Below are 23,455 nucleotides of genomic sequence, written 5' to 3'. Positions count from 1 at the left end.
ACCACGCTTGTTAATAGTTCTCTTAGGTAGGTATTCAAAACACACACCGCTTTGGTCGGCGTTAAATATTTTGTCCACACCTAGTTCAATCTTGGTTTTTGCAACTTCCTCCCAATATGCCTTTGCATCAGCCTCCATGGCCTCCGGCTTCTTTAGGCCTTGTCGAGTTTTAGCGCGTAGACTTAGCTTATGACGACGGAGAAACCCTTGCTGCCATGTCCAACTAGCTTCGAATATACCATCCGGGACCTTTTCGTCTTCGGCTATGGTCTTGGCTTTAAGCTCCAGCATTAGCCTGGATACAGGGACGCCTTCCTCACGCAGTGACTTAATCCACTCGGTAATAGCTTCTTCACCTGCAGCAGAGATTGTAGTTGCAGTGCCTGCACCTCGAAGAACCTTCATACTGGCCTTGGTCGAGGATGTGCAGACAGATTCAATACGAGATCGATCTTTAATCCACTCGTAAATTCTTTTGCGTTTGTTTTCTTGCTTTTTTGCTGATTGATGGTCGTAAAACTTGTCTAACGTGGCGGGCATTCCGTTCGTGTCGTGAAAGGTGATCACCTCTAACCGCTTTGCGTACGAGTCGACCTCTCTCTGGTAGCTACTTGGCTGGCGTCCTCGCCCTCCGGGCGCACGCTTGCGGCCGCGCGTCATTGCGTTCTGCCTAATTATGGCTACACAACAAAGAGCTGCGAAATGTACATAGCCCAATCAAAAATAGGTTAAAAATAGTCCTGTCCGCTTGAAGAAATGATCAATGGTGTCATTGTAACAAGGTTTTTCTCTGTACATTTCGCGTTTGTGATTGGCTATTACGAGTGTCCGCTTGAACAAATTGTCCGGCTACACAAATGCTATACAGTAAGTACGCGCTAACCCGGCTATTCCATTTCCAGCAACACATACATGGAGCAGCGTAGCATCTAGCAATACATACATAACAAAATTTGAGAAATGAAGCGATTGTATTGGCTGATATAATTTGAACAGACGATCCGATTGGTCATTTCCTACTGTAATATTTCTTGTTAAAATGTCGTGTGTCCGAGCTTTGATATTTTACCTTACCAGAAAATACTGTACTATCTTTGATGAATAACCCGGTAATGAGTGGCGTGGTATTCGAAGGTATGCTTTAGGCAACTGTAAAATTTAAGTGTCGACAGCTTCCTAACTTTTCTTTCTTACGGTTGAAGTGGAAGGCACTCGAATATTCGGGCACAAGAACCTTTGCATGCGAGCTCAGTGCTTCCGTGCTATGTTTATGGGCGATGTATGCTGTACTTCAACGTATTGTCTGTATTTTTGAGGATGGAAGTTTTAATGTGTATCTGACTTTCGGCAGATGCGGGAACGCCACTCATAGGAGATCATTATTGCAGGCGTGAGCCGAAAAATGTTTCTGTTGATGCTGGAGTACGTTTATTGCGATCGCTTTTGTGTATAGGATGATGATGCGATGGGATTTTTCGTGGCTGCTGATCAGGTACGTACATCTCTTCATCAATTTAAAAACATAAAGTTGCCATTAACTTTTTCTTACGGTGATAATGATCGCAGTTCGGTATCGAAAGCCTCAAGCACCTCTGTGAGAGTAAAGTTTGCCAATCATTGACCATCGAATCGGTAGCAAGGGTGCTCGAGATTTCTGATCGTTATCACGCGACAAAGCTCAAAAGTTAATGCGAAGCAATTATCACCGCCAATTTTGATGCCGTATCAAAAACGCAAGAGTTTCAAGAGCTTTTCCAAACGGATGGCCAATTAGCATTGGATGTAATGAAGCTCCAACTGATGCCGTGATTGATCGTGCGGACTACTTTGTGATCAAACGTGCACAACTCAAGATCAATCGTTGATGCATTTTTCATTTCAAGAATTAAGATTCCCTCTTCATTCATTTCAAAAAATGTACCTTGGAATACAGCGAAATTCATCGGGCAGGGTGTGGATTCCTCGAGCTCATGGGTTCACACCGTGCTTGTGAGCGTGATGGCTCTTACTCGTTGGACTCGATTTGTCACCCTTGAGCTTTTCCTTCACCTCGTGCACCGCCTCCTTCGCACGCTCCACGAAGCCCGGCGACGCCGACAGTGACTTCTCTGCGATCGTGATTTGGTGGCTTAAAGCGCTGAGGTTAAAGTTCTCACGCAGAGTCGACTTGACCAGCGCTTCAACCGTGTCAGATCCACTCAAAACACCGCCATGGCGTTCGTCGTGGTGGTGGTTGGTCTTGCCTCCGAGCAGACCAAGGCCGTGCTTGTTGTCCTTGTCATCCTTGTGCTTATCGCTCTTACCGAATAGACCGGTGCGTTTCTCTTCCTTGTGCTTATCATCCTTGCCAAAGAGACCGGTTTGCTTCTCTTCCTTGTGCTTATCATCCTTGCCAAAGAGACCGGTGTGTTTGTCTTCCGTATCCTTGTCACTCTTGCCGAAGAGACCAGTACCCTTGGATTCTTTCTCCGTATCTTTGCTCTTATCAAAGAGGCCTCCCTCTCTCTCGTGACGTTCCTTGTCGTTGTTGCCGATCACGTTGTCGACCGCACCCTTGACACCCTTGGACCGACCCTTCTCCTGGTCATAGTTGCGTGCAGTCGTGTTCAGGAGGTCCATGGCTTTGGCTGTTGCACCCATCACGTTTCGGGCCGAGCGGATCTCCGACTCAGATGGCTGTGAGCTCTTGTTAATCTCATGAGCAACACGCTTGAGGTCACCAGCCGTGTCCTTGGCGGTGCGCATGTCGCTCCGCATGTACGACTTGGCGGTGTTGATAATGTGGTTGCCATGGCGACTGTCGTAGTCGGAGAGGTTTTTCTTGAGCAGCCTGAGGCATTGGGTAGCTTCGTCAGCAGTTTGGACGAGCAACTTCTCGAGAGCAGCGAACTCCTGTTCAGCGGTAGCGTTGCGGTCGGACTTGCCCATGTTTGAGTTTTGCTTGCGTGGTTGTTGTTGTAGGTTGACTTGTGACTTAGAGATCACTTTTGGAAATGAGGAAGATGTCGAGCCTCGAGCCTCGAACGGTGTTGCGGTGGCTACATTTGGTGGCTGCCGATATACTTCGACTAGCTTGAGACAACATGGTTCTCCTAGATGAATCTTGTCGCAAGTGTATGCGAGTAAGTGTATCTGTGGGTAAGCTCAACAACTCGTAATTCAGTTTTGACGAATCTTACTTTGATTTATGGTGTTTGAAAAAAAAAAAAAAAAAACTCCGGACATGTCTTTCAGCAAGCAATGTCGCATTTGGCAAAAATGTATATATAAACAGTAATTTTAATAACTACGAAGTTTTAAAGTCTAGTGTACGCTTCTCAGGTGCATCGAGTTCAGATGCTTACACTCCGAGTGGCAGGGGTTCCCTTAAGCTTGATCACTACGTCCTCCATCACATCTTTTGCGCGCTCTACTAGCGACGGCGACAGTGATTTCTCGGCAACTGAAATCTGACGTTTCAAGGCATGGAATCCACTGAAAGTTGTCCGAAACGTCAGCTTCACCACTGCGTCCACGGTATCGATAGTGTCTACTGCGTCGTCGTCCTGGTTCCCTTTTTTCTTGACGCGTGTCCCGATGAGCACGTTGTCTATGATGCGGATAATGCCTTTGGGCTTCCCGTTCATCTCGTCGTAGACACGTGCCTGCCTCTTCAGTTCTTTCATGGCATCAGAGGCAGCGTTCATCTTGTTACGAGCTGCGGCAATTTCCCAATCGGATAGAAATTTGCTTTTGGCAATCTGGTCCGCCACAAGTCGCAGCTCTGAAGCCGCATCTTTCGCTGTACGAATGTTGCCCCTCAGGAACGACTTAGACGTGTTGGCAAAGTGCAGCCCATGGCGCCTGTCGTAGACGCCGAGGTTGGTTTTCAAGGCCTTAACACATTTAATTGCATCATCTGCCGTCTGGATCAGCAGTAGCTCAAGTTTGAAGAATTCCGCAGCGACGCTGGTGTCGGACTTGCCCATGGTATGAGTAGCACTTGTACGCTCAGATTTGTATTGTGTTTATTGCCCTGACGATTACGTTGTGAAGTGGTAAGCCTTGTTACGTCGAACGGGTTTCCACGAATTGATGGCTGTATGCGACAACTGTACCGTTATTTTTTTTGCTAAAGTTGATGATGATAAATGGCCATCCATTTGATTTTCATGAGTGTGTATGTGTGTGCGTTTTAAGCCTACTTTACTTAGCAATCGCGGGTGGGTCTGCAGTGAATAGTGGTGTATAAACTCATGAATAGAGAACCTCGGTTGTCCGGAGAGGAGGTCATATTTGCTTGAAATCTTGGTTCTCGCTAAAAGCCTAACTTTTTTTTTTGCAGAAATAAGTGGAGTGTCGCTTCCGCTGTTATCCATATTATTTTCGATTTCCGGCAAATGAAGGATTGCAAATTTTTCTGATGGGCGATGTCTCAAACTCTGACGATGGGAGACGTCCGCCAACAAGAGTACCGCTAATCGATGCTCAAGATCACATCATCCGACGATAGCACATCTTGGTCATTTCCAAACGTGATCTCAAGCTCACAAGTCAACCAATAACAACAACTGCAACAAGCTAAAGCATGGGCAAGTCCGACATCAACGTTACTGCTGAACAAGAGCAGGAGTTCGCCTCTCTCGAGCAGGTGCTCAACCAAACTGCCGACGACGCCGCCAGATGCCTCAAGCTGCTTAAGAAGAATCTCTCTGAGTACGACAGTCGTCATGGCAACCACTTCATCAACACTGCCACCTCATACATGCGGAGCGACATGCGTACCGCCAAGGACACGGCAGACGACCTGAAGCGAGTTTCACACGAGATCAACAAGTGCCCACAGCCATCCGAGGCAGAGATCCGTTCTGCTCGCAATGCCATGGGTGCGACGGCTAAGGCCATGGAGGTCTTGAATACGACAGCACGCAATTACGATCAGAAGAACGGTCGGTCGAAGGGTATTAAGGGTGCGGTAGACAACGCGCTCGGTTTCAACGAGAAGGAGCAGCACGAGAAGGAGGGAGGTTTCTTCGGCAAGAGCGACCAGGAAAAGGATAACAAGAGCACCGGGCTCTTTGGAAGCGACAAGGACGACAAATCTACGGGTCTGTTCGGAAGCGGGGACAAGCTTAAGGACCCTAACACCGACTTCTTCAAACAGAGTGGTCAGGACCATGGCAATGAAAATAACGATGTTATCCTCGTCGACAAGTCCGACCGCCACCACCCCGATGAAAACCGCGGTGGCATTTTCAGTGGATCTGACACGGTCGAGGCGCTGGTCAAGTCAACTCTGAACGAAAACTTCAACCTCAGCGCTTTGAGCCACCAGATCACGGCCGCAGAGACGTCGTTGTCGCCGTTATCGCCGTCGTCGTTGTCATCGCCGTCAACAGCGTTGCCAAGCCTAGTGGAGCGCGCAAAGGAGATGGTTATTGACGTCAAGGACAAGCTGACGGGCAGCAAATCGAGTCCGACGAGCGAGGACCACCACGAGCGCGCACACACAGTGACGCCATAAGGAGCAAAACGGTAGTGAAGTGTAGGAGACGGATACTTAGCATTGCATTTGCATATCTAGGAAGCGAGGCATTAACATGACCAATTTGAAGTGATTTGAAGATGTCAAGTTGACGTGTTCCTATCTTACATCATTTTAACACAAACTGATGTGTTCTACATCACATCTGAGAAAATAACTCTCAGACACAACTGCTAAACCTGATTCCAGCGGCGATGGCGCGCTTCACGTCGGCGTGGCGCCGCAGCAACGCGCTCTACATCGCTCCAACTAGTTCCAGCTACCTTTCCGCCTTCTTTGTCATCGCTCTCGCCGCTCTTTCGATCTCTACCTCTGCAGGTATCCCTCCAATCCAAGACCCGCTCCACCTTCAGCTCGACTCCACCCAGGACACTTTATGGACGATTTCTACCGACCAAATTGCTCTAGATAGCGCGCAATTCAAAGCTCAAGTGCTCGATAGTGTTCCTGACTTGGTTCCCGCCGACGTGAAATGCGAGAAGATCAAACACTGCGACAAAAAGGGTGTGTGCGCCATTGTCTGCAAGCACGGCAGTGTCCAGGTGGACCAGTGGCTTCAAAAGGCGCTAAAACTGCAACGTAAACTCGCATATCGTCGCAATTTTTGCTCTGCAACTCTGCCCGGTACACACAATTCGGCCATTAATTTGGCTGATGGCTACGGAGTGGAGGATCATGTATTCGAAGGTTATCTACGCTACTTTTCTTGGTTCAAGAAAGGCATGAAGGTGCACACAAACGACCAATTATTCTCTCTTACAGACCAATTGCACATGGGCGTAAGGTTCATTGAGCTGGATGTGCATTGGTTCGATGGGGACTTACACATCGCTCATTGTGGAGGGTTCAAGTCCAAGTTACTGGACGGGATGATCGAAGTTTTCAATGAGATCGCGAAATTGATGGGTACCGGTATTGAGTGGGATTCCGAGACCATTGGGTGCAAGCCCAGTCTGAGTAGTATCCCGTCGAATGAGCAGAGACCGCTGAAGGAGGCGTTACGTGAGTTGTCTACTTGGCTTCATGCCCCCGAGCATAAGGACGAGTTCTTGATGGTGTTCTTCGATGACGAGACGAACCTGATGAGGTGGAAAAAAGTCGGTAAACTTCTGGACTATTTGAAGGAATATTTCCCGGAAGAGGAGATTCTACAACCGATCGAGCTGGCGGTGAGTGTTTTTATTGTATAGGTGGCTATAAAAGAGTCCTAATTATTGTGTGTGAGAGCAATAGTACGGCACAAAATGGCCTACGATTGAAGAACTGCTTCGTGTTGGGAAGCGTATAGTGTTCATGAGCGGCGTCGACTATTTTACATACGGAGAGGAACTCCTGTTCGTGAAGGACACTGTTTGCAACTGGCAAGAACCGCCGCTGCCTCTTGCTCCATTTCCAGCTTGTCGATTCAACGAATCCAAGACAAATATCGGGATTCCGGATGAAAACTTCATCATTTTTCGTCCAGAAACCAGCGAGATTGAGTATGGTTTCCTCAACGCAGACGGCCAGTTAGGCGTCAACAGGAACTTGTTGAATGAAGAATCACTCCCAGGCGTGGCACAATGTGGAGTGAACCTGCCATCACCGGACAATATTACTCCCAAACGCATGGAGGCTACCATTTGGGCTGTGCCTAAGGGACACGAGTTGAATCCGAAACAGTGTGTGGCGCTCATGCGTGAGTCCAAGACTTGGCAGAGCGTTGACTGTGACACTGATAACTTGGTGCCAGCATGTGTTGATGTGGAGAACCCGCGTCATTGGCAGCTTGGAAGCGTATCGGTCGTCGAAGCCGACGCTGCCGTCGCCTGCGCATCTCTTTCCTCATCAACAGTAGAATATTCGGTCCCGGCATCAGGATATGAGAATGGACTCTTACACGACCAGCTGATGCAGCACGCGCCCAGTTCTGTTGCTGGTGTGTGGTTGAACGCAAAAGTACTCGTCTCTGAGGTCTACTCGACGAAGCAGAATGAGGTTGTCGCCCCAGTTGTCCACGAGACCAGAGTATCTCCTATCGACGAAATTGTATCTGTGGAGTAAAACTCTCGAAGCTGTGAGAATTGGTGGTGAAGAAGACCCTCGTGCGTTTGAAGCAATGGAAACTTATTCGTAAGCAACACCAACATCTAATTGTTATAACAGTAGGACGGTTTATTGCTTCCAGAAGCTTATGATATCGCATGAAAAGTATTCACGTTGGTTCTGTGAGCTATAGCTAGCAACTCATCTTAGTGGTTTGTCCTAAATGAGCAAACTTTTACGCCTCGGGTGACGCAGTTGCCTTGTAGGTCGTGTTGGGCATCGGAAAGAGCTCGAGAGCTGTGCCGTTCATCGGTGGCTTCACATTGTCCGCATCCTTCACCTTGTCGTTTTCAGCTCGGTGCGCCTTATTGACAATCATCGGCTCATACAGTTTGTGGTGGCCTTTGTCGTCCATCGACTTCGGGTATTTCTTGCTATCTTCTGTCAGCTTCGGATACTTCTCTTCGGTGGGTTTGGGAGTCGTGTACTTTGCGTCAGTTTGCCTCGGTGTTGAATAGTACTTTTCATGGGTCGGCTTTGGCGTTGGGTGGTACGTAGTTGGCATCGGAGTCGAATGGTGATTGCCGTCTTCGTGATTCTTGTCCATGTCAACCTTGCATGCATCTTTGAAGGTGGTGGCCAACTTGTACGCGTTCAGTTTCACGCCCACAAACGACAAGTAGCAATCTGCGGGCTTCAGTGCGAGGGCGTCTTCGATCAGAGCGCGACATTCGTCGGAAGCGCACATGGCTTTGACTTGCTGGTCTGTAGGGTAGCCCTTTGGCGGAGCAATCGAGAAGCCGGCAGAGACTTTCTGGCACGGATTCAAATGCGGGTTAGCATAAAGCTCGGCGAACTTCACGACCTCAGTCGGGGGACATTCGTCTTCGGCGGCAGCTCCGAAAGCCGAAAGCAGGAAGAAGAAGAATGAACCGAATTGCATCGTTGCTTGAGTGATCAACGCGGGTAAAATACAGCTAAGCTTGTAAGCGCGTTAGGGCGTGTCTGGAAGTTGCCGAATAGGAAGTAAATTGGAGAATGAGGAAGCTAGCAGAACTAGCCTTCATTGAGAAAGGCCGCCTGAAATCTCAAGCTAGAAGGTGAAGAACAATCAATTTCCAGAAAGACTGCAGGAGCTATTGGACTGCTAATGAGCCTAAGGCCACAGCACCGAAAGGGGTGGTGACAAATGACCACGGGTTGCATGTGGATACAGCAGAGACTCAAACTCCAGTGAAATATGAAAGATGGTGCTGTATTTTCGCCTGTGGTACATGGGTGATTGCGAAGTGGAACACTTTGGGAAGGCGAGCAGGACCACAAGAACATGCCTAAAGCCATGCTCTCACCATTCAACAGTCACAATTTCTAGGTATTTAACATTCCTTGCTCTCACACTGAATCGCCCTCATAGCTGTTGACGAACTATTGCACGAACTATGAGCACTCCCCCTCGACCACCCTACGATCCTGAGTTGAAGACAGTGATTGATCAAGCGTTTGCCGACGGTATGCCGTTCTATTATGGCATCGACGATCTCCCTACCTTACGTGAAGGGGCCTCAATTGGCGCCTCAGCTGAACCGACCCTCGCTCTGTCTCCAGGTAGCACCCATAAGGAGCGCACCATTGCAGGGCCTAATGGAGATATCCAGGTTTCAATTCTTCGCCCTTCGAGTTTTGATGCGACCAAGCAACACCCTGCCATTCTCTTCTATCATCCAGGCGGTATGATCATGGGCAACCGCTTTACTGGCTTGACAGCCCTTGCACCATATCTCGATTTGTGCAATGCCATCGTCATCTCGCCTGAATATCGTCTTGCACCTGAGCACCCGGCACCCATCCCATTTGAGGACGCCTACGCAGTACTCAAGTGGGCTGGTGACAAGTTTGCAGAGCTTTGCATTAATCCAGATCGCCTTCTGGTCGCTGGAACCTCTGGAGGTGGCGCAATCTGTGCTGGTGTGATGCTTTTGGCTCGGGAGCGTGGAGGTCCCAAGGTATGCGGTCAGCTTCTCGTCGCCCCCATGCTGGATGATCGCTGCGATAGTGTAAGTGCTCACCAATTCGAGGCTGAAGGAGGGCACTGGAGCAGTCGAAGCAACCGCTTTGCATGGCGCTGCGTGCTTGGTACACGATGGGGAACGCCCGACGTGAAGGACTTTGAAGTCCCGGGACTCGTGACAGATCTATCAGGGCTTCCGCCCACGTATCTGGAGGTGGGGTCGGCAGAAGTGTGTCGAGATGAAGTCGTTGCGTTCGCGAGTACATTGTGGGAAAGCGGCGTGCAGGCAGAACTTCATGTTTGGCCAGGGGGGTGGCACAATTTCGCTGCACACGTGCCCGATGCTGATGTATCCAAGAAGGCTCTCCATACAAGACATCAATGGGTCGAGAAGCACCTGAAGGAAGTTTGATAAATACGTCGTAGTAGGGGCAAAAGGCATCACATTTCATTGTCAGTAAGCCACATTCAAAGCATAACAATGATTCACTGGCTTGCATGTGCAATAAGTTGCCAAATGTTCACAACCCTGAATGAACTCTCGAACGTTGTGGCAAGTTTCCGACCACACAACTTCTCGAGCAGCCACCAAATCCATTTCTTTTATTATAATTGGTACTAGTAGTAGCACAGTGTTACTTGGCAAGTTCGAATGCAGCGGAGAAGTCTTCAACACCTCCATCGCCTTATGGATAGTGTTAGCTGCTTGACGAGCCTTGGAAACACTGAATTGCCATCTAATATTATAGAATCTACCTGCTTGCATCTCCATCGTGTTGCCATTGCCTCCACATCTGCGCAGTGCTGAATGTTTCTGACAAAGAATCGTTACATATTGCGTTGAACCGATCGTATTGGTAAGTGCATCGTGATAGCCCACTCGAGCAGTAGTTACAGAAACATCACCAACAAAAGAACACATCCTGAACGCCACAACGGCCACAGCGAACGCCACGAGAGTTCGAGAACACGGTGACGACCACACACGCCGCCCCAGCACCTGGTATTGATGGTCGATCACAGGAAATGCCCACAACGCCACGTCGGAAGTTAATCAAGGCTCGTACAGGACGACCTCAGTTTTCTCGAATTTCGTCTGTTTACCATCTCGTTTCCTATTCGCCAAAATACCAAAAATCTTTTTCAATTGGCTCAGATCTGAGCCTACACCACGTCAGCAGTTTACGCCGACATAGTCGCCACTCAACAACTTCCACCCGGCGGCACCGACGGACTCGAGTAGCTTTACCTGCTGCTTCCAGCTATACCGCGACAGCTATCTCCATCGTATAGTCAACCGTCTAGCGCTTCACCTGTTCTACCCAGCACTGTGGAATACCGATCCTTTTCGACGCATTTTAAGACTGAATTATGACCAGCAACGACGGTATGAGGTCTACCTTGCTACGCTTCGATCTCTTCTTCGCCGGCGCCGATGTAGCCATGCAGAAGCGGCTGCAGAAGGCGCTAGACGTGGTGCGCAGTGCCATTGACATTTTCGGCTTAGAGGGCGTCTGCTTCAGCTTCAACGGGGGAAAAGACTCGACCGTCGTGCTGCATCTGCTCCGCATTGTGGTCGCCAAGCGCGTGTTAGAGGAAGCGCAGCTGGCGCACTTAAAGGCCGAGCAGGAGGCACTAGACGGCCCCAAGACGACTGTTACATCGCCGCGGAACAGTTTTGTCTCGGCTGACATACTGCAGGAAGAGGAGCTGGAAGCTCGTGTCAAGGCGCAATTGCAGCGCGTTCCGGTCATGTATTTCGACTCGTACGACCAATTCCCGGAGGTGCGGGAGTTCACAGAGGAGTGTACCAAGAAGTTTGCGCTCAGTTGTCACGTATACAAGTGCTCGTTCGTGGAGGGCGTCAAGGACATCTTGGACAAGCTCAAGATCAAAGGCATCTACATGGGTGTGCGTGGTGGAGACCCGTATACAGAAGACATGGAGCACTTTTCGCCGAGCAGCCCTGGCTGGCCTCCTTTCCTGCGTGTGAACCCCATCTTGAAGTGGACGTATGACGATGTGTGGAGCTTCCTGCGGGACTGCCAGTTGGAGTATTGCTCGCTGTACGACCACGGGTACACGTCGCTAGGAAACATTTTCGATACGGTGCAGAACCCAGAGCTCTGGAGGAAGGGCGAGGACGGTAAAGAGGGATACTACCTGCCAGCATACGAGCTCAAGGATGGCAGCTCTGAACGCTGCGGACGGCAGAAGAAGGCGCACACGACATCAAAATCTGATTAAGAGATGACGAGAGACTTGTAGTGACTCCAAATCAATAGAAACAGAAGAGAAAACTAGCTGCACATGTTCACATGCTTCTTGATTAATGAAAGCGTCGGGATCGAGATGGCGAGCGTGAGCGATTTCTAGAAGCTGGGGATGGAGAGGATGACCGGTGACGATGACGACGGTATCGGGTGGCAGGAGAGCGCGACCGACCACGAGAGTCCTTGGCCGAGCTCCCACGCCTGTGACGATCAGCTGGTGAGCGTGAACGAGATCGGGATCGTCCGCTGCGGTGTCGATGCGAATGATCAGCGGCATCTCGGTCTCTTCTCGGCGAACGCGAGCGAGATCGTGAGCGCGAATGACGCCCTGCATCCTCTCGGTGGTGGCGACGGTGACGCTGCTTGCCATCTTCCTCGTCCGAATCACGAGTGTGGCGTTTCGCTTTCTTCTCCTTCTTGCGCTCTTTCTTTTCTCTCTTCTTCAGTTTCTTCGCTGCTTTTTCAGCTTTGCGCGCTTCCTTCCGCACCGCCTTCGCCTCACTCTCCGTCATCTCCTTGTTGATTGTTCCTGGGAGCGCATACGTCGTATCTGCTTTGCCACTGACGAGTTGGTCTTTATATCTCTCAGCCAGCGTACGCTTAGGTCCTGTTTCGAAGCCCTCGGCTTCCACTGGCGCTGCTCCGAGTCCTTCAACACGCTCCACATCCATGCCATCTCGCTCCGCTTCTCCTCGCTTCAATAGCTCCTTCATCTCCGACGCACTCAAACCTTCGGCAGGTTCACGGCGTTTCCTCGGCGCAATCCCTCTACCAATCACAACACCAAGTACTTTGTAAGCTTCAATTGTAAAAATGACACTCTATCCTTCCCACAACGTACAGAGCTTCGTTCATGAGATCTTCATCCCGTTGCTTGGCTAGCGCCAACTCCGCCTGCAACGCCTCGGCACGCTGTGACTTGTTGGCTTTGGCGTACCATGTGAGGTCCTTGCCCTTCTGCCACCGACCCACGGGCGCTTGCACCGAGTGGCCCAGGTAGTTCTCCCGATACTTGTCGTTCTTGACGTCCTCCCATTTGAATTCTAGCGCAACGACAAGGAAAAAAAATCGACGAACACTTAGTACACTCCAATGTCATCTCAATTACCATATTTCAAAGCTCGTTAGCGACGTACGATCGGCGCCGCCACGCGTGCCGCCAACGCGATAGTTGGTCTTCCCAAAGCTCATAGTCCCCAAAATGAAAATTATGTCATGAACACAAAATGTATGTACATTCTGTGTCATACCACATTATGCCATTGACCATTTGGTGTCATCAGCCACGGTATCTTACATCGACCTCTTCCGCAACAATTTCAATTCCATAAAAACTCAGCAACCACGAGCTCGAACAGGGAGGAACGGACCGCCTTGCTTGGGCCTCGCGTGGCCATGTCCGACAGCAATGGAGGCAACGGTGGCGGCATCTTCGCTGGTGGCAATAGCAGCGGCGTTACAGGCGGAGGACCGGACCCCAACAGCCTCAATAACTACAGCACCTTCTTCTCTTCGGATCCCGTGAGTCAATAGTCTGTTGATCTCTTACATGCTAATAGCTGCGAGACTGATTGTATATTGATGAGTGCAGAGCGTGCGGTCACTAATGCGCACATCGGACAACATCGAGCGCACGCGTCGTACCGTGACCGAGTCTGAGGAGTTGGCCAAGAATGTGCTCGTGGACCTGGAGTTGCAGCGCTCGCAGCTACACGACACGAAAGATATGGTCTCCGAGACCTCGAGCATGACCGGCCAGGTGCGTCATCTGCTGCAGATCATCGCCGACCGCTCGTATCGCAAGAAAATCTGTCTCTACATGGTCATCGCAGCTCTGTCAATCACCGATATCCTGGTGTTTTATCTATTGTTTGTGCGCTGAAAAATATCAGGAAAATATAGCAACAACAGCAAAAAAAAGCGGCTTCGTGACTGTGGGGTTTCTCGGTTTATTATGACTCGGCGAGTAAAGAGTGGATGGACTAGTGGGGGAAATAAACTACTTACGCGTCCGCCCACCTATTTACTGCTCGGGCATGCCGCCACCGCCCATCTGCTTGCCAGCACGCATAACCTCATCAACCAGCAGCAGCTGCGACGCCAGTGTCGTAGCGAGGTGGATAAACTGACGCTTGACCCGGTAGTTGTCCCAAATTCCCTCCTGCTCCGGTAGCATAGGTTCGCCCGAGAAGAGGTCGATACCCACGGGCATACCCGAGTTCTGGTGCTCCTCCTGCACAGCGATCAGAGTGTCCTGCACGTCAAGTCCAGAGTTCTCCGCCAGCACCTTAGGGATCACCAACAGAGCGTCCGCGAACGCTTGCACTCCGAGCTTGGCACGGCCCTTCACTGTACCCTTGAACTTGTTGAGAGCCTCATGAGCAGCCAACTCGAAGGCAGCAGCACCGGGAACGACACCCTTGTCCTCGACAGCGTTGTTGACAGCACGGACACCGTCGCGAATAGCGTCCTTGATCTGCGCGATCGTGTGCTCGTTCGGGCCCTTGATCAGGATAGTGCACGACTTGGGGTGCTGAACGTCCTCCACGAACGTGTAGCGCTCCTCACCGAGAGTCTGTTCGTACACCTTACCGGCGTAACCCAGCATAGACTCGTCCATATCGTCGGTCGAGTTGATGGGCATACCGCCACAAGCCAGCGTTATCCGCTCCATGTTACGGCGCTTAGCACGACGCAGAGCGAGAATACCCTCCTTGGCCAGCATGTCCAGCGACAGAGGGTCAATGCCCTTCTGGTTAATGATCACGAAACTCTTCTTGTTCTCCTCCGTGCACACCTCGCGCTTCAACTCGATGATCTGACGCACCTTGTCGTCCGTGAATTTGCGTTCAGCCTCCACCATCTTCTCGCGTTGGTCGGCGCTGTTGTAGAAGAAACCAGAGTTCACTTCACTCTTCTCGTACTCCAGCGACACGTTGCACGTCATGATGTAGCAGTTCTCAAGCGATGTAGGCATGTCCGGGTGGCGAGAGCCGTGGTCCAGTACCAGACCCTTGACAAGACGAGTGTCACTGCTGCTCTGGTGCATCATCTGTACAAATCCAATCAAACACAAAAGTGTCAGCATCTCTAATAAAATATCCACGCTGTGACGGGTCCAGCAATGCCACGTACGTGCATGATCTCGATCATGTGCAGATCGATGGGGCGCTCAGGCACAGCGATGGTCAGTACGGCGTCCGTGATGATCTCTGTGAGTTGATCAGCGAGTTTCTGGTCCAACTTTGTACGCAGCGAAGTGCGTGCGACGCTGCAGAGAAGCTCACGGTCTTTAAGAATGTCTTCAGGCGTGATCTTCATGCCGTCCAACACACGCAGAACCTCGTCCTTGGCGAGCTCGAAACCCTCCGACAGAATACGCGGGTGCAGACCGTCAGCCAGGAAGCGCTCCGCCTGCTTGAGCAGCTCGCCGATGAACAGCACGGTGGAAGTGGTACCGTCGCCCGTCACGTCGTCCTGGGCCGTGGCGGCACGAGCAATTAGTGCTGCCGTCGGGTGCTGGATCTGCATCTCGTGAAGTAGCACGTTGCCGTCCTTGGTGAGTTTAATCTGTCCAGCGCCACCCACCAGCATCTTGAGTGTGCCGCGCGGTCCTGCATAAAGGTACAATCATTGTTAGATCTTTGTAGTTTGTTGATTGTGATGGAAGCTGGAGGACGCACCGAGGTTGGACTTGAGCACACCCTGAAGACCCTTGGACGCGCTCACATTGACCATGAGCGCCTGCGACTTGCTCACGATCTCGGCGTTGGGGTTCATACCGCGGTAGCTCATGTCTGTTGGGATGTGTCTAAAGCTTCGCTGTGTGTCTGGAGCTCGGCGAGGGGTGGATTGCGAATGGCGCTGCAGCTACAGAGAGTACCAACATTTCAGTACAATTATGTGGCCTACACGGCAAACAGTTTAAGAGCAAGCTATTTTCAAAGCATTTTTTTAAAAAATAAAACGAATCTTAAATAAAATGATTAAAATCATTTTTTAATAAATAAATTATTTTAGTAATGAATATGAATTTATATAATGCTGAAAATTATTGTGATTAAACAGAGAATAATTCTGCAAAGAATCAAAATGGACTTGAAGTGCTGAAGAATTATTTTAGTGCTACTAATTCTTCTTTAACCTTGTCTTCAAAAAAGTTAAAATAGGATTTACAGTACTAACAGAAAGCTCTAAGCAGGCATCCGATTAACTTATCAAACAAGAAATGTTCATGGCCATATTAAAAGTGCCCAATACGATTTTCCTATTGCTCGATAAAGAATTTGAGGTGACGCAGGCCGCGTCGCCGAGTCACTCGTTGACTGTCCGCCACTTCGTAGCGTAGGTGCCATTAGGTGCAGTAGTGCAGAAGGGCAGTAGTGTAGAGTGACTTTGCAGGAAGATCGTAAAAACACGTAAGTGCCGGGCCAAATGCCGCGACAGGACTGCAGAAGTCTGGTGCGGGTGGCTCTCTCGCTCTTGCAGTGCTCGCGGAGCTGCAGAAGCCGAAGTGATTGAGAGAGAGCACGCCAAGCCCCAGACTCCGCCGTACCGCTAGGTATATTCGCGCAATACCATGAACCTATACTAAAACTAAGTTACCCCATACATCGCCTTCAATAGTGCAGCAGCACCATCACGGCTGCTCTCAGCCAGCAATGTCCTTCAGCATACATTCGCCAAGTACTTGCCATCGTACTGCCCCGTACAGGCACGCGGTGAACTGTAAAGCCGGTAAGCCGCGTGGCTTCACCAACGCGAGCGATGATCGTTGGTAGGATGGGCATCGTAGGTTCATCACGGGCGCTGCCCGTATCTTGGACACTGGCACTGGCATGGGTCCGTAGGCACTTGTAGTCCGCACACACCTTACTGTAGTACACCATCTCATACTCCCACTTGATCACGGCATTCGAGCTCCAATTTTGAGGTGTAGATATCACACGCACTCCAAAGACAGGAGGCCAGACACGCTCCACACAGCCAGAGGCTCCACCACCGAGCCCACAGTAGTCGCGTAATCCAATATATTCAGCAAGCAGCAGTCCACAAGTCCATCGTTCACCACACGTCCTGCCTCGTCCGTCGACATTCGCTGTTGAAGTCGGTTTGTGGCATACATGTCGTGGCGCGGCCATGCGAGCGTAGCGCTGCTAGCTCGGCCCACGCAAGAGCACATGTCGATTACCACTGCTAGTGTTCTTGTTCATCAGTTTGAGGCTGCTGCCTCGTTCGTCGTATCGTCCTAAGTCTGAGAGGCAAGTGCCTCGTCCGTAGTTCCTGAGGCGGTCACCTCGTCCATCTTATCGTCCGTAGTTTTTAGAGGCATGGGCCTCGTCGTCCTCGCTAACTATTGACAACACCTTCACCATTTTGCGGGCCTCAAAGCCATGACAAGGTACTGGAGGGCACCGACCAGCTCTCGGTACGGTAGGTATTCACTAGTCGCAGGTACGTCTGCTTTTGATGGCGCCGTCGCCTCGGGAGTGGCGCAGCCATTACAATTCTCCATGTGAAACCTTTTCAGCACCTCCAGCACGTACTGTCGCTGACAGTAAATGATTTGTTGGCGCGGCCAATCTATCAGAATCTCAACCCCCAGGAGGCACTTGACCGTGCCCATCGTTGTTAGCTCGAACGTTTCTCGCAGCGCAGCTACGATCTCAGTGCACAGGTCGGGAGGCCCCATCAGTAGAAGGTCATCGACGTACACGGTCAGCAGCAGCTTGACCTCGTCACCATCCTTCAATACATACAGGCCGTAGTCTGAGTCTGATCTTTCAGATCCCACCGTCACCAACTTCGCGTGATGTGTGCGATTCCAAACATTCGGCGCCTGTTTCAGGCCGTACAAGCTCTTTAGTAATCTGCAAATGAAACTCGATCCGTCCACTTGGAAGACGGGAGGCTGCTCCATAAAGATAATCTCTTCCAAATCTCCATATAGAAAAGTCGTCTTCACATCGTATTGTAGTACTTCCCAACAGTTTTGTACAGCGTAGTAAATTGCCGTACCGATAGTTTTAAATCTGATCACGGGAGCGTAGGTCTCGTTGTAGTTGACTCCAAGATGCTACTTGAAGCCGTGAATCACCAGTCTAGCTTTGAATCTCTTGATCCGTCCTCGCTCATCACGCTTGAGAGCAAAACTTCAGCGACAAGAGATCACCTTCGTGTTCTTGGCCACTGTGCGCGGCACGAGCTTCCAGGTCTCGTGATCCTTCAGCGATTGGAGCAAGCATGGCAGATTTCCATTGTGGCCAGAACTTACTAGCACGAGCCTGTTTGTACGTCATCGGAATAGGCACATCCATAGTAGCCATCACGTTGCCAACCACGTAATCCGAGAGTCGAACGTTGCGTCGTTGAACTCGCCTCGGTCGCTTCGGGCAAGGTTCAACAGATGGAGGCAATACCTCGAAACCGCTTGGCTCTTTCTCCACCCCGACTTTCTTTCGCGCGCGGCGCTTCCGTCGTTTCTTCTTCGCCTTGGTCGTCTCGAGGGACGTCACCTCAGCGGTCACAGCAGCAGGTGCAGCAACACCTCGCTGCGAGTCCGAGCTCTCACCAGTCGAGAGTGAGTCACTTTGCAAATTCCCACTGGAGCACTGCGTTGTCTCCAGGTATACCTCGGCTTCAGGTCGTACTTCAAGTAATTGATTCGTATCAGGACTTGCTTCGTCCTGCTCTGGCACATTCGTCTCCATAGTCGTCTTGATGCGGGCCACAGGTACGGTTTCAGGTAGTTGATGGTCACCATCAAGGAATGCATTCTCCAATAACTGCCGTACATAAGTTCCATCAGCAGTAAACTCTTCGTGAAAGCGCACGTTCTGTCCACGCACAGTTACCACCTGACCAGTCTGCAAGTCGAGAAATTTGTAGCCAGGAGTACCAATAGTATAACCGAGTAACAAAGACAGCTTCTCCCTGGGTTCTAACTTCTCTTTGCGTTGTCGTGACTCTGGGGGGAACTCTCACATGAGCTATACAACCCCAGATTCTCATGTCATCAAGCATCGGTGCTGTACGAAACAACTTCTGAAGCGGAGTCACCAAACCCATCGGCTTGGTCGGCAACCAGTTCAGGGTTGTCACAGCATGAAGCAGTGCTTCTCCCCACAGGATGTGCGGCAGCCGCGTTGCTGCCAGCATTGCACGCACTCTTGGCAGTACAATTCCATTTGCTCTTTCCACAATCCCGTTCTCTTCAGGAGAATATGCGTTGGTGAGTAATGCCGTACTCCACGCAGTATTCACGCAACGCATTGCTAGCGAATTCACCACCTTGATCACTCCGTGGACGCATCACCTTGAGATCCGGTAGCTTCGTCCGCAGCTGGTTCAGTAACACCTTGGTATGGAATGTCGCTTCGCTTTTTTCTTGAGCAGAAACGCCCATTTATAACGAGTAGCTTCATCTATGACCAAGAGAAACATACTCGCACCACTCACGGTCGCAACGTCGAGCGTACAAATGTCCATCATCAGAGTCTCAAGTGGCTTCGATTTCCGTTCAGGAATTCGTGCATAAGTCATCCTTCTTGCCTTACTCGACGCACACGCAACACATTCGTAAGAGTCCAGTCCTTTTGCATTCAACTTAACTCCCACGTCGAGTTTCGTAGACAAAAAGCTTTCACCGTCTCCATGCTGACGTGGCCGAAGCGTTGGTGCAGCAGCTCCATCTGCTTCTTGCTGTCCATGTCCTGCTTGAGCGCAACCATCACCATGACACCAGGCACACGCTCAGCACGGAGCCGGTGGATGTGATCATGCATCTCGAATTTGAGTACTGTGTCCGGCTTGGACAACCAGGCTGTGCGTTGGTCATGCGAACACGACAACTGGTAACGTCCAGTCATCTGTAGGTAGCCGAGGCTAATGAGATTGACCTGGGCGTTCGGGGTGTACACCACGGCGTCCAGCAATCGGTCCTCCACTTGCCCAGTCACCTGATTAACAACACGAAGCAACACAGAACCACATATAGATGCGTGTTCAGTAGTGCCGTTTGCGAAGCCAAGGCGGCTCATCTTGTTCTCACTGATCGTAGTGAACAAGGCGAGGTCACCGCAAATGTTGACCTGTGAACCCGAGTCTAGGATCCACTCAACTTCATCAGTAGTGCTAGGTCGCATACTTGCATGTCGTCCAACTGCATTCACCTGCCAGGATCCGGTTCCTTGGTGATAATCAGGTCGATCGGGTGCGTATTCAGGGCCGTAGGGTCCGTCACGTGACCCTTGGAACTCACCACGTCGTCCTTGTTGTCCACCGTCTCTGTCACCGTCTCGGCGTGGCGACATGCTACGCCCTCGCGGAGGTCCATCACGCCACTGCTGCTGCGGCGGCGGTGGTCCATAGTGACTTGGTGATCCGTCACGCCACTGCGGTGGCGGAGGTCCAAAGTGTCTCAGTGGTGATGTCCCACGAGTCGGCGATCCCAGACGCCAGCCGTATGAACGTGACGGCGACGGGCTGCGTCTCAGTGGTCCACGCACCTGAGATCCAAAGCGTCCTCGAGGTGAAGAGCGATATCCCCAGCGTGGTGAATATCGACTGCGCCCGCGTGGCGGTGATCTGTTACACCAGTGCTGTGGTGAACGGCTCCGTCCTCGAAGTGGTGATCTTCCACGCCAACGTGGCGGAGATCGACTTCTTCCTCGTTGTGGTAGTTCAGTACATCCAGCGTTACGTGGCAGTGAGCGGTTACACCCTCTTTCACGTTAACCACCTTTCAGGAGTCGTGCTTGTAGCCAATCATCGTTTAGGCTGCGTGCCTCCTCGAGCGCAACACGCTCGAGGCACAAGCCTTGACGTAAAAAAAAATGTCACACGACCCCGTTTCAAAAAGAGAGCCTCTATTTCAAAGGGCAGTTGGTGCAGTGTGGCCAACTTTCTTGCAACGGTGGCAAGTCGCTTTTGACTGCCACTCGTTATCCAGCATGAGCGCACGTTTGCCAGCATCGTTGAACCGCATGGCTGGATAGTCTCGTCCAGTGTCGCCGGATTGTTCTCACGAACGTGATTTGCTGTCTCCGTCTTTAACCCTTGTTGGAAATAAATACGGAGTTCCAGCTGGCTGATGGACACCGTGCACTGGATGAGCAAATTTTGGAAATTCACCACGTAACCATGGAGTGACGAACCCTGACTAAGCGCACACAAGCGCTCATGGAGGCGATATTCCCTATCCGGTGGCAGGAAGCGGCGATGCATAGTTTCCTTGAAGATAGTCCAAGTCTTGGCTCGACCAGTGTGATCACATTCGACAGCGAACTGACGATACCAATTCATAGGCGTAACTCCCAGATGGGTAGACACCATGATGACAAACTGCGATGACTCATCGTTCATCATCGGATGATAATCAGCGTAGAATTGCTCGATGGCGAAAAACCATAGCTCGAGGTCTTCGTCGAGCTTGCTCTCGTAGGACGGTGGTTGATGCTTGCGGGCCAGGGTTGGCCGTGCGGTGAGCGCGTCGATGCGAGCTTGGCTAGCAGCCATCTGCTGCTGGCTCTGACCCTTGGCCTTGTTGCGTAACACGTCGTTGTCCATCGCACTGATCTCTTCCGTTACCTGCTCCAGGTCCTTGGTGTCCGTGTGTCTCCGAGTGAGAACCTTGATAGCTATCCCCTAGCGCAGATGAACCCACTCGTGGTTCACCTGTAGTGCGCCCTGGCTCAAGCATAGGTCCACCACCGGAAACACTCTTCAAGCCTTGACCAAGTTGAAACAGTATCTTGTCCCACGTGGGTGGCTGTCCAGACGGCTGGATGCCCTCCCACTGGCTCTGCATTACCTTCGTAATCAGCGTCTGCAAAGCTCTTTGAACATGAGTAGGAACTGTAGACTCACTGTCACTTGCAGTAGTCGTTAGGGAGTAAACAGAAGCTGGCGTTGCTTGCACAGTTCTCCAGTCGTCGTCAAGTCAATGGGTGCAGCAACTCTCGTTGATGCCGGCGCCGTGAGCGATAGCCCTGCGAAGAGCCCTTGCGGTGCAGCCGCACCGTTCGCCACTTGTACACAACGCACTGAGTTCACGAGAGACGTGGGCGGTTGGTTCTGCCCCTCTCTCTCTCTCTCTCTCTCTCTCTCTCTCTCTCTCTCTCTCTCTCTCTCTCTTCTTCTTCTTCTTCTTCTTCTTCTCCTCCAACGATGGCTTGAGCTGCTTGCCCGTAGTCTCCGTGCACTCCATCCACCAGTGTCCGTCTCCTCCACAGTTTCCACAGTTCATGCGAGCCTTCTTGTCAACAACGCCCTTACCAATCTTGCGCTGCTTACTACCACGCTTGCGACTCTTGTCCTTGCTCTGGGATGCACCGACATGTGCCACTTGAGCCGTGCGGGGCAGTAGCTGGCTTCGACTGCGACTCCAGTTGCTGTCTCTGGTGTTCCGCTGCGCGTAGACGCTGCAGAACTTCAGCTAGTCGTAGTGTCTTACGGTCGTGATCATTGAGCTAGTTGGCGTACTCTCTGGTCACGTCCGGGAAGACAAGCACAGAGTTTGAGAGCAGCTGACTCGCTTGTTGCCACTCCTCGAAGTCGCCCTTGGCCTGGCGCAACTTGGTCACCTTCAACTCGATGTCCTCGGCGTACTTAGTCACCGACTCGTTTGGTTGCATCAGCCTCATCATGAGGTCACGTAACAAGTAATCAGGGTTGATCCCGTCGCCCGCCTCAAAGTGTTTCGTAATGAAGCTCCACAAGATGGATGCCGCCTCCATCTCTTCTCGTATCTCGTCGACCTTGAACGTGGAGCGCAGATCCACAGACAAGGACAATGCTAAGGCCGAGAAGGCCTTGTTCTTTCTCGCTCTGTACCACTCCGTGTATTTGACCCTGCGTAGGCCAAAGTCCACGTCGTAGCGTTTGCCTCCGTAGGTGATGTCACCGAGTGTGCGTGGCTCAAAGTGAAGAGGCACTTCACTCTTCCACACCTTATAGTCTTCTTTTGTATGCAGCTTGGGCAACTGGATGGCCGGTGAGATCCTCAAAGCCTTGGTGTACTCCACCAGCTCCTTGTCGTCGTAGCGGCCACCCGGGAAGTTGTTGTCCAGGTGCAGGTTCTCGCGCGGGTACTCGCCGAGGTCGCTGGCGCTCGCGCTTCCACTGGAACTGCCGTCGCCACTTGGTTCGCTCGGTGGCGGCGGGGCAGAATTTCTGAGTGGTACTGAATCGTCGGTTTGTATTGGGTGAAGGCTCTGAAGACCTTCAAGCAACACGCGGATGAGCGGTCGTCCGCCACGAATTCCAGCCAATGAGCGTATGAGGTGCTCCGCTTCCTCATGCGATATTGTCGCATCACCCTTATTGGCTGTATTTTCAACCAATGTCTGCTGGACCTGGTCTTGACACGCGAGAACATGTCCTTGGTCTTGAGAACCAGCGCATTGCGCGCCAGACCCTTCTTCAATCGCCTGCAGTGCCCTAGTTGGGCTCATAACCTGAGGTGACGCAGGCCGCGTCGCCGAGTCACTCGTTGACTGTCCGCCACTTCGTAGCGTAGGTGCCATTAGGCGCAGTAGTGCAGAAGGGCAGTAGTGTAGAGTGACTTTGCAGGAAGATCGTAAAAACACGTAAGTGCCGGGCCAAATGCCGCGACAGGACTGCAGA

At 51.3% G+C, this 23,455-nt stretch overlaps 17 protein-coding genes across 17 annotated transcripts; 6 read left to right on the top strand and 11 right to left on the bottom strand.

Moving 5' to 3' along the window:
* Window positions 1-10: 10 nt before the first annotated feature.
* Window positions 11-660, bottom strand: PPTG_05255 (hypothetical protein; the record flags this gene model as incomplete). The annotated part of the gene is made up of 2 exons (XM_008898767.1): window positions 11-21; window positions 48-660. 2 exons carry the CDS (start codon window positions 658-660, stop codon window positions 11-13), a joined length of 624 nt encoding a protein of 207 aa, XP_008897015.1.
* A 452-nt stretch (window positions 661-1,112) lies between these two features.
* Window positions 1,113-1,933, top strand: PPTG_21652 (hypothetical protein; the record flags this gene model as incomplete). The annotated part of the gene is made up of 4 exons (XM_008899284.1): window positions 1,113-1,134; window positions 1,203-1,279; window positions 1,454-1,492; window positions 1,567-1,933. 4 exons carry the CDS (start codon window positions 1,113-1,115, stop codon window positions 1,687-1,689), a joined length of 261 nt encoding a protein of 86 aa, XP_008897532.1. The 3' UTR covers window positions 1,690-1,933.
* Window positions 1,790-3,032, bottom strand: PPTG_05254 (hypothetical protein). Its single transcript, XM_008898766.1, has one exon. The coding sequence runs from the start codon at window positions 2,926-2,928 to the stop codon at window positions 1,969-1,971; it is 960 nt and encodes a 319-aa protein (XP_008897014.1). The 5' UTR covers window positions 2,929-3,032; the 3' UTR covers window positions 1,790-1,968.
* A 207-nt stretch (window positions 3,033-3,239) lies between these two features.
* Window positions 3,240-4,059, bottom strand: PPTG_05253 (hypothetical protein). The gene has a single exon (XM_008898765.1). It carries the CDS (start codon window positions 3,966-3,968, stop codon window positions 3,333-3,335), a length of 636 nt encoding a protein of 211 aa, XP_008897013.1. The 5' UTR covers window positions 3,969-4,059; the 3' UTR covers window positions 3,240-3,332.
* A 374-nt stretch (window positions 4,060-4,433) lies between these two features.
* PPTG_05252 (hypothetical protein) lies at window positions 4,434-5,611 on the top strand. Its single transcript, XM_008898764.1, has one exon. The coding sequence runs from the start codon at window positions 4,568-4,570 to the stop codon at window positions 5,501-5,503; it is 936 nt and encodes a 311-aa protein (XP_008897012.1). The 5' UTR covers window positions 4,434-4,567; the 3' UTR covers window positions 5,504-5,611.
* A 64-nt stretch (window positions 5,612-5,675) lies between these two features.
* On the top strand, window positions 5,676-7,798 carry PPTG_05251 (hypothetical protein). The gene is made up of 2 exons (XM_008898763.1): window positions 5,676-6,693; window positions 6,758-7,798. Exons 1-2 carry the CDS (start codon window positions 5,719-5,721, stop codon window positions 7,565-7,567), a joined length of 1,785 nt encoding a protein of 594 aa, XP_008897011.1. The 5' UTR covers window positions 5,676-5,718; the 3' UTR covers window positions 7,568-7,798.
* PPTG_05250 (hypothetical protein) lies at window positions 7,628-8,783 on the bottom strand. Its single transcript, XM_008898762.1, has one exon. The coding sequence runs from the start codon at window positions 8,490-8,492 to the stop codon at window positions 7,785-7,787; it is 708 nt and encodes a 235-aa protein (XP_008897010.1). The 5' UTR covers window positions 8,493-8,783; the 3' UTR covers window positions 7,628-7,784.
* Window positions 8,784-8,857: 74 nt separating this feature from the next.
* On the top strand, window positions 8,858-10,102 carry PPTG_05249 (hypothetical protein). The gene has a single exon (XM_008898761.1). It carries the CDS (start codon window positions 8,989-8,991, stop codon window positions 9,967-9,969), a length of 981 nt encoding a protein of 326 aa, XP_008897009.1. The 5' UTR covers window positions 8,858-8,988; the 3' UTR covers window positions 9,970-10,102.
* On the bottom strand, window positions 9,983-10,681 carry PPTG_21651 (hypothetical protein). The gene has a single exon (XM_008899283.1). It carries the CDS (start codon window positions 10,477-10,479, stop codon window positions 10,012-10,014), a length of 468 nt encoding a protein of 155 aa, XP_008897531.1. The 5' UTR covers window positions 10,480-10,681; the 3' UTR covers window positions 9,983-10,011.
* On the top strand, window positions 10,638-12,395 carry PPTG_05248 (hypothetical protein). Its single transcript, XM_008898760.1, has one exon. The coding sequence runs from the start codon at window positions 10,929-10,931 to the stop codon at window positions 11,802-11,804; it is 876 nt and encodes a 291-aa protein (XP_008897008.1). The 5' UTR covers window positions 10,638-10,928; the 3' UTR covers window positions 11,805-12,395.
* On the bottom strand, window positions 11,725-13,045 carry PPTG_05247 (hypothetical protein). The gene is made up of 3 exons (XM_008898759.1): window positions 12,967-13,045; window positions 12,672-12,873; window positions 11,725-12,598 (listed from the first exon to the last, which is right to left on the bottom strand). The coding sequence occupies exons 1-3, from the start codon at window positions 13,019-13,021 to the stop codon at window positions 11,887-11,889; spliced, it is 969 nt and encodes a 322-aa protein (XP_008897007.1). The 5' UTR covers window positions 13,022-13,045; the 3' UTR covers window positions 11,725-11,886.
* A 51-nt stretch (window positions 13,046-13,096) lies between these two features.
* Window positions 13,097-13,842, top strand: PPTG_05246 (hypothetical protein). The gene is made up of 2 exons (XM_008898758.1): window positions 13,097-13,351; window positions 13,422-13,842. Exons 1-2 carry the CDS (start codon window positions 13,226-13,228, stop codon window positions 13,710-13,712), a joined length of 417 nt encoding a protein of 138 aa, XP_008897006.1. The 5' UTR covers window positions 13,097-13,225; the 3' UTR covers window positions 13,713-13,842.
* On the bottom strand, window positions 13,644-15,708 carry PPTG_05245 (T-complex protein 1, zeta subunit). Its single transcript, XM_008898757.1, has 3 exons — window positions 15,514-15,708; window positions 14,966-15,444; window positions 13,644-14,882 (listed from the first exon to the last, which is right to left on the bottom strand). The coding sequence occupies exons 1-3, from the start codon at window positions 15,623-15,625 to the stop codon at window positions 13,854-13,856; spliced, it is 1,620 nt and encodes a 539-aa protein (XP_008897005.1). The 5' UTR covers window positions 15,626-15,708; the 3' UTR covers window positions 13,644-13,853.
* Window positions 15,709-16,449: 741 nt separating this feature from the next.
* Window positions 16,450-16,925, bottom strand: PPTG_05244 (hypothetical protein; the record flags this gene model as incomplete). Its single annotated transcript, XM_008898756.1, has 2 exons — window positions 16,450-16,705; window positions 16,783-16,925. 2 exons carry the CDS (start codon window positions 16,923-16,925, stop codon window positions 16,450-16,452), a joined length of 399 nt encoding a protein of 132 aa, XP_008897004.1.
* A 2,506-nt stretch (window positions 16,926-19,431) lies between these two features.
* Window positions 19,432-19,974, bottom strand: PPTG_21650 (hypothetical protein; the record flags this gene model as incomplete). The annotated part of the gene is made up of 1 exon (XM_008899282.1): window positions 19,432-19,974. One exon carries the CDS (start codon window positions 19,972-19,974, stop codon window positions 19,432-19,434), a length of 543 nt encoding a protein of 180 aa, XP_008897530.1.
* A 23-nt stretch (window positions 19,975-19,997) lies between these two features.
* Window positions 19,998-20,198, bottom strand: PPTG_21649 (hypothetical protein; the record flags this gene model as incomplete). Its single annotated transcript, XM_008899281.1, has 1 exon — window positions 19,998-20,198. One exon carries the CDS (start codon window positions 20,196-20,198, stop codon window positions 19,998-20,000), a length of 201 nt encoding a protein of 66 aa, XP_008897529.1.
* Window positions 20,199-21,770: 1,572 nt separating this feature from the next.
* On the bottom strand, window positions 21,771-23,355 carry PPTG_05243 (hypothetical protein; the record flags this gene model as incomplete). The annotated part of the gene is made up of 2 exons (XM_008898755.1): window positions 21,771-22,251; window positions 22,313-23,355. 2 exons carry the CDS (start codon window positions 23,353-23,355, stop codon window positions 21,771-21,773), a joined length of 1,524 nt encoding a protein of 507 aa, XP_008897003.1.
* Between the last annotated feature and the right edge of the window lie 100 nt (window positions 23,356-23,455).

Source organism: Phytophthora parasitica, assembly GCF_000247585.1.
Source record: "Phytophthora parasitica INRA-310 unplaced genomic scaffold supercont2.7, whole genome shotgun sequence".
NCBI lineage: Eukaryota > Oomycota > Peronosporomycetes > Peronosporales > Peronosporaceae > Phytophthora > Phytophthora nicotianae.
Note: the sequence above shows the minus strand (reverse complement) of the source record. Positions and strands in the feature narration are given on the sequence as shown.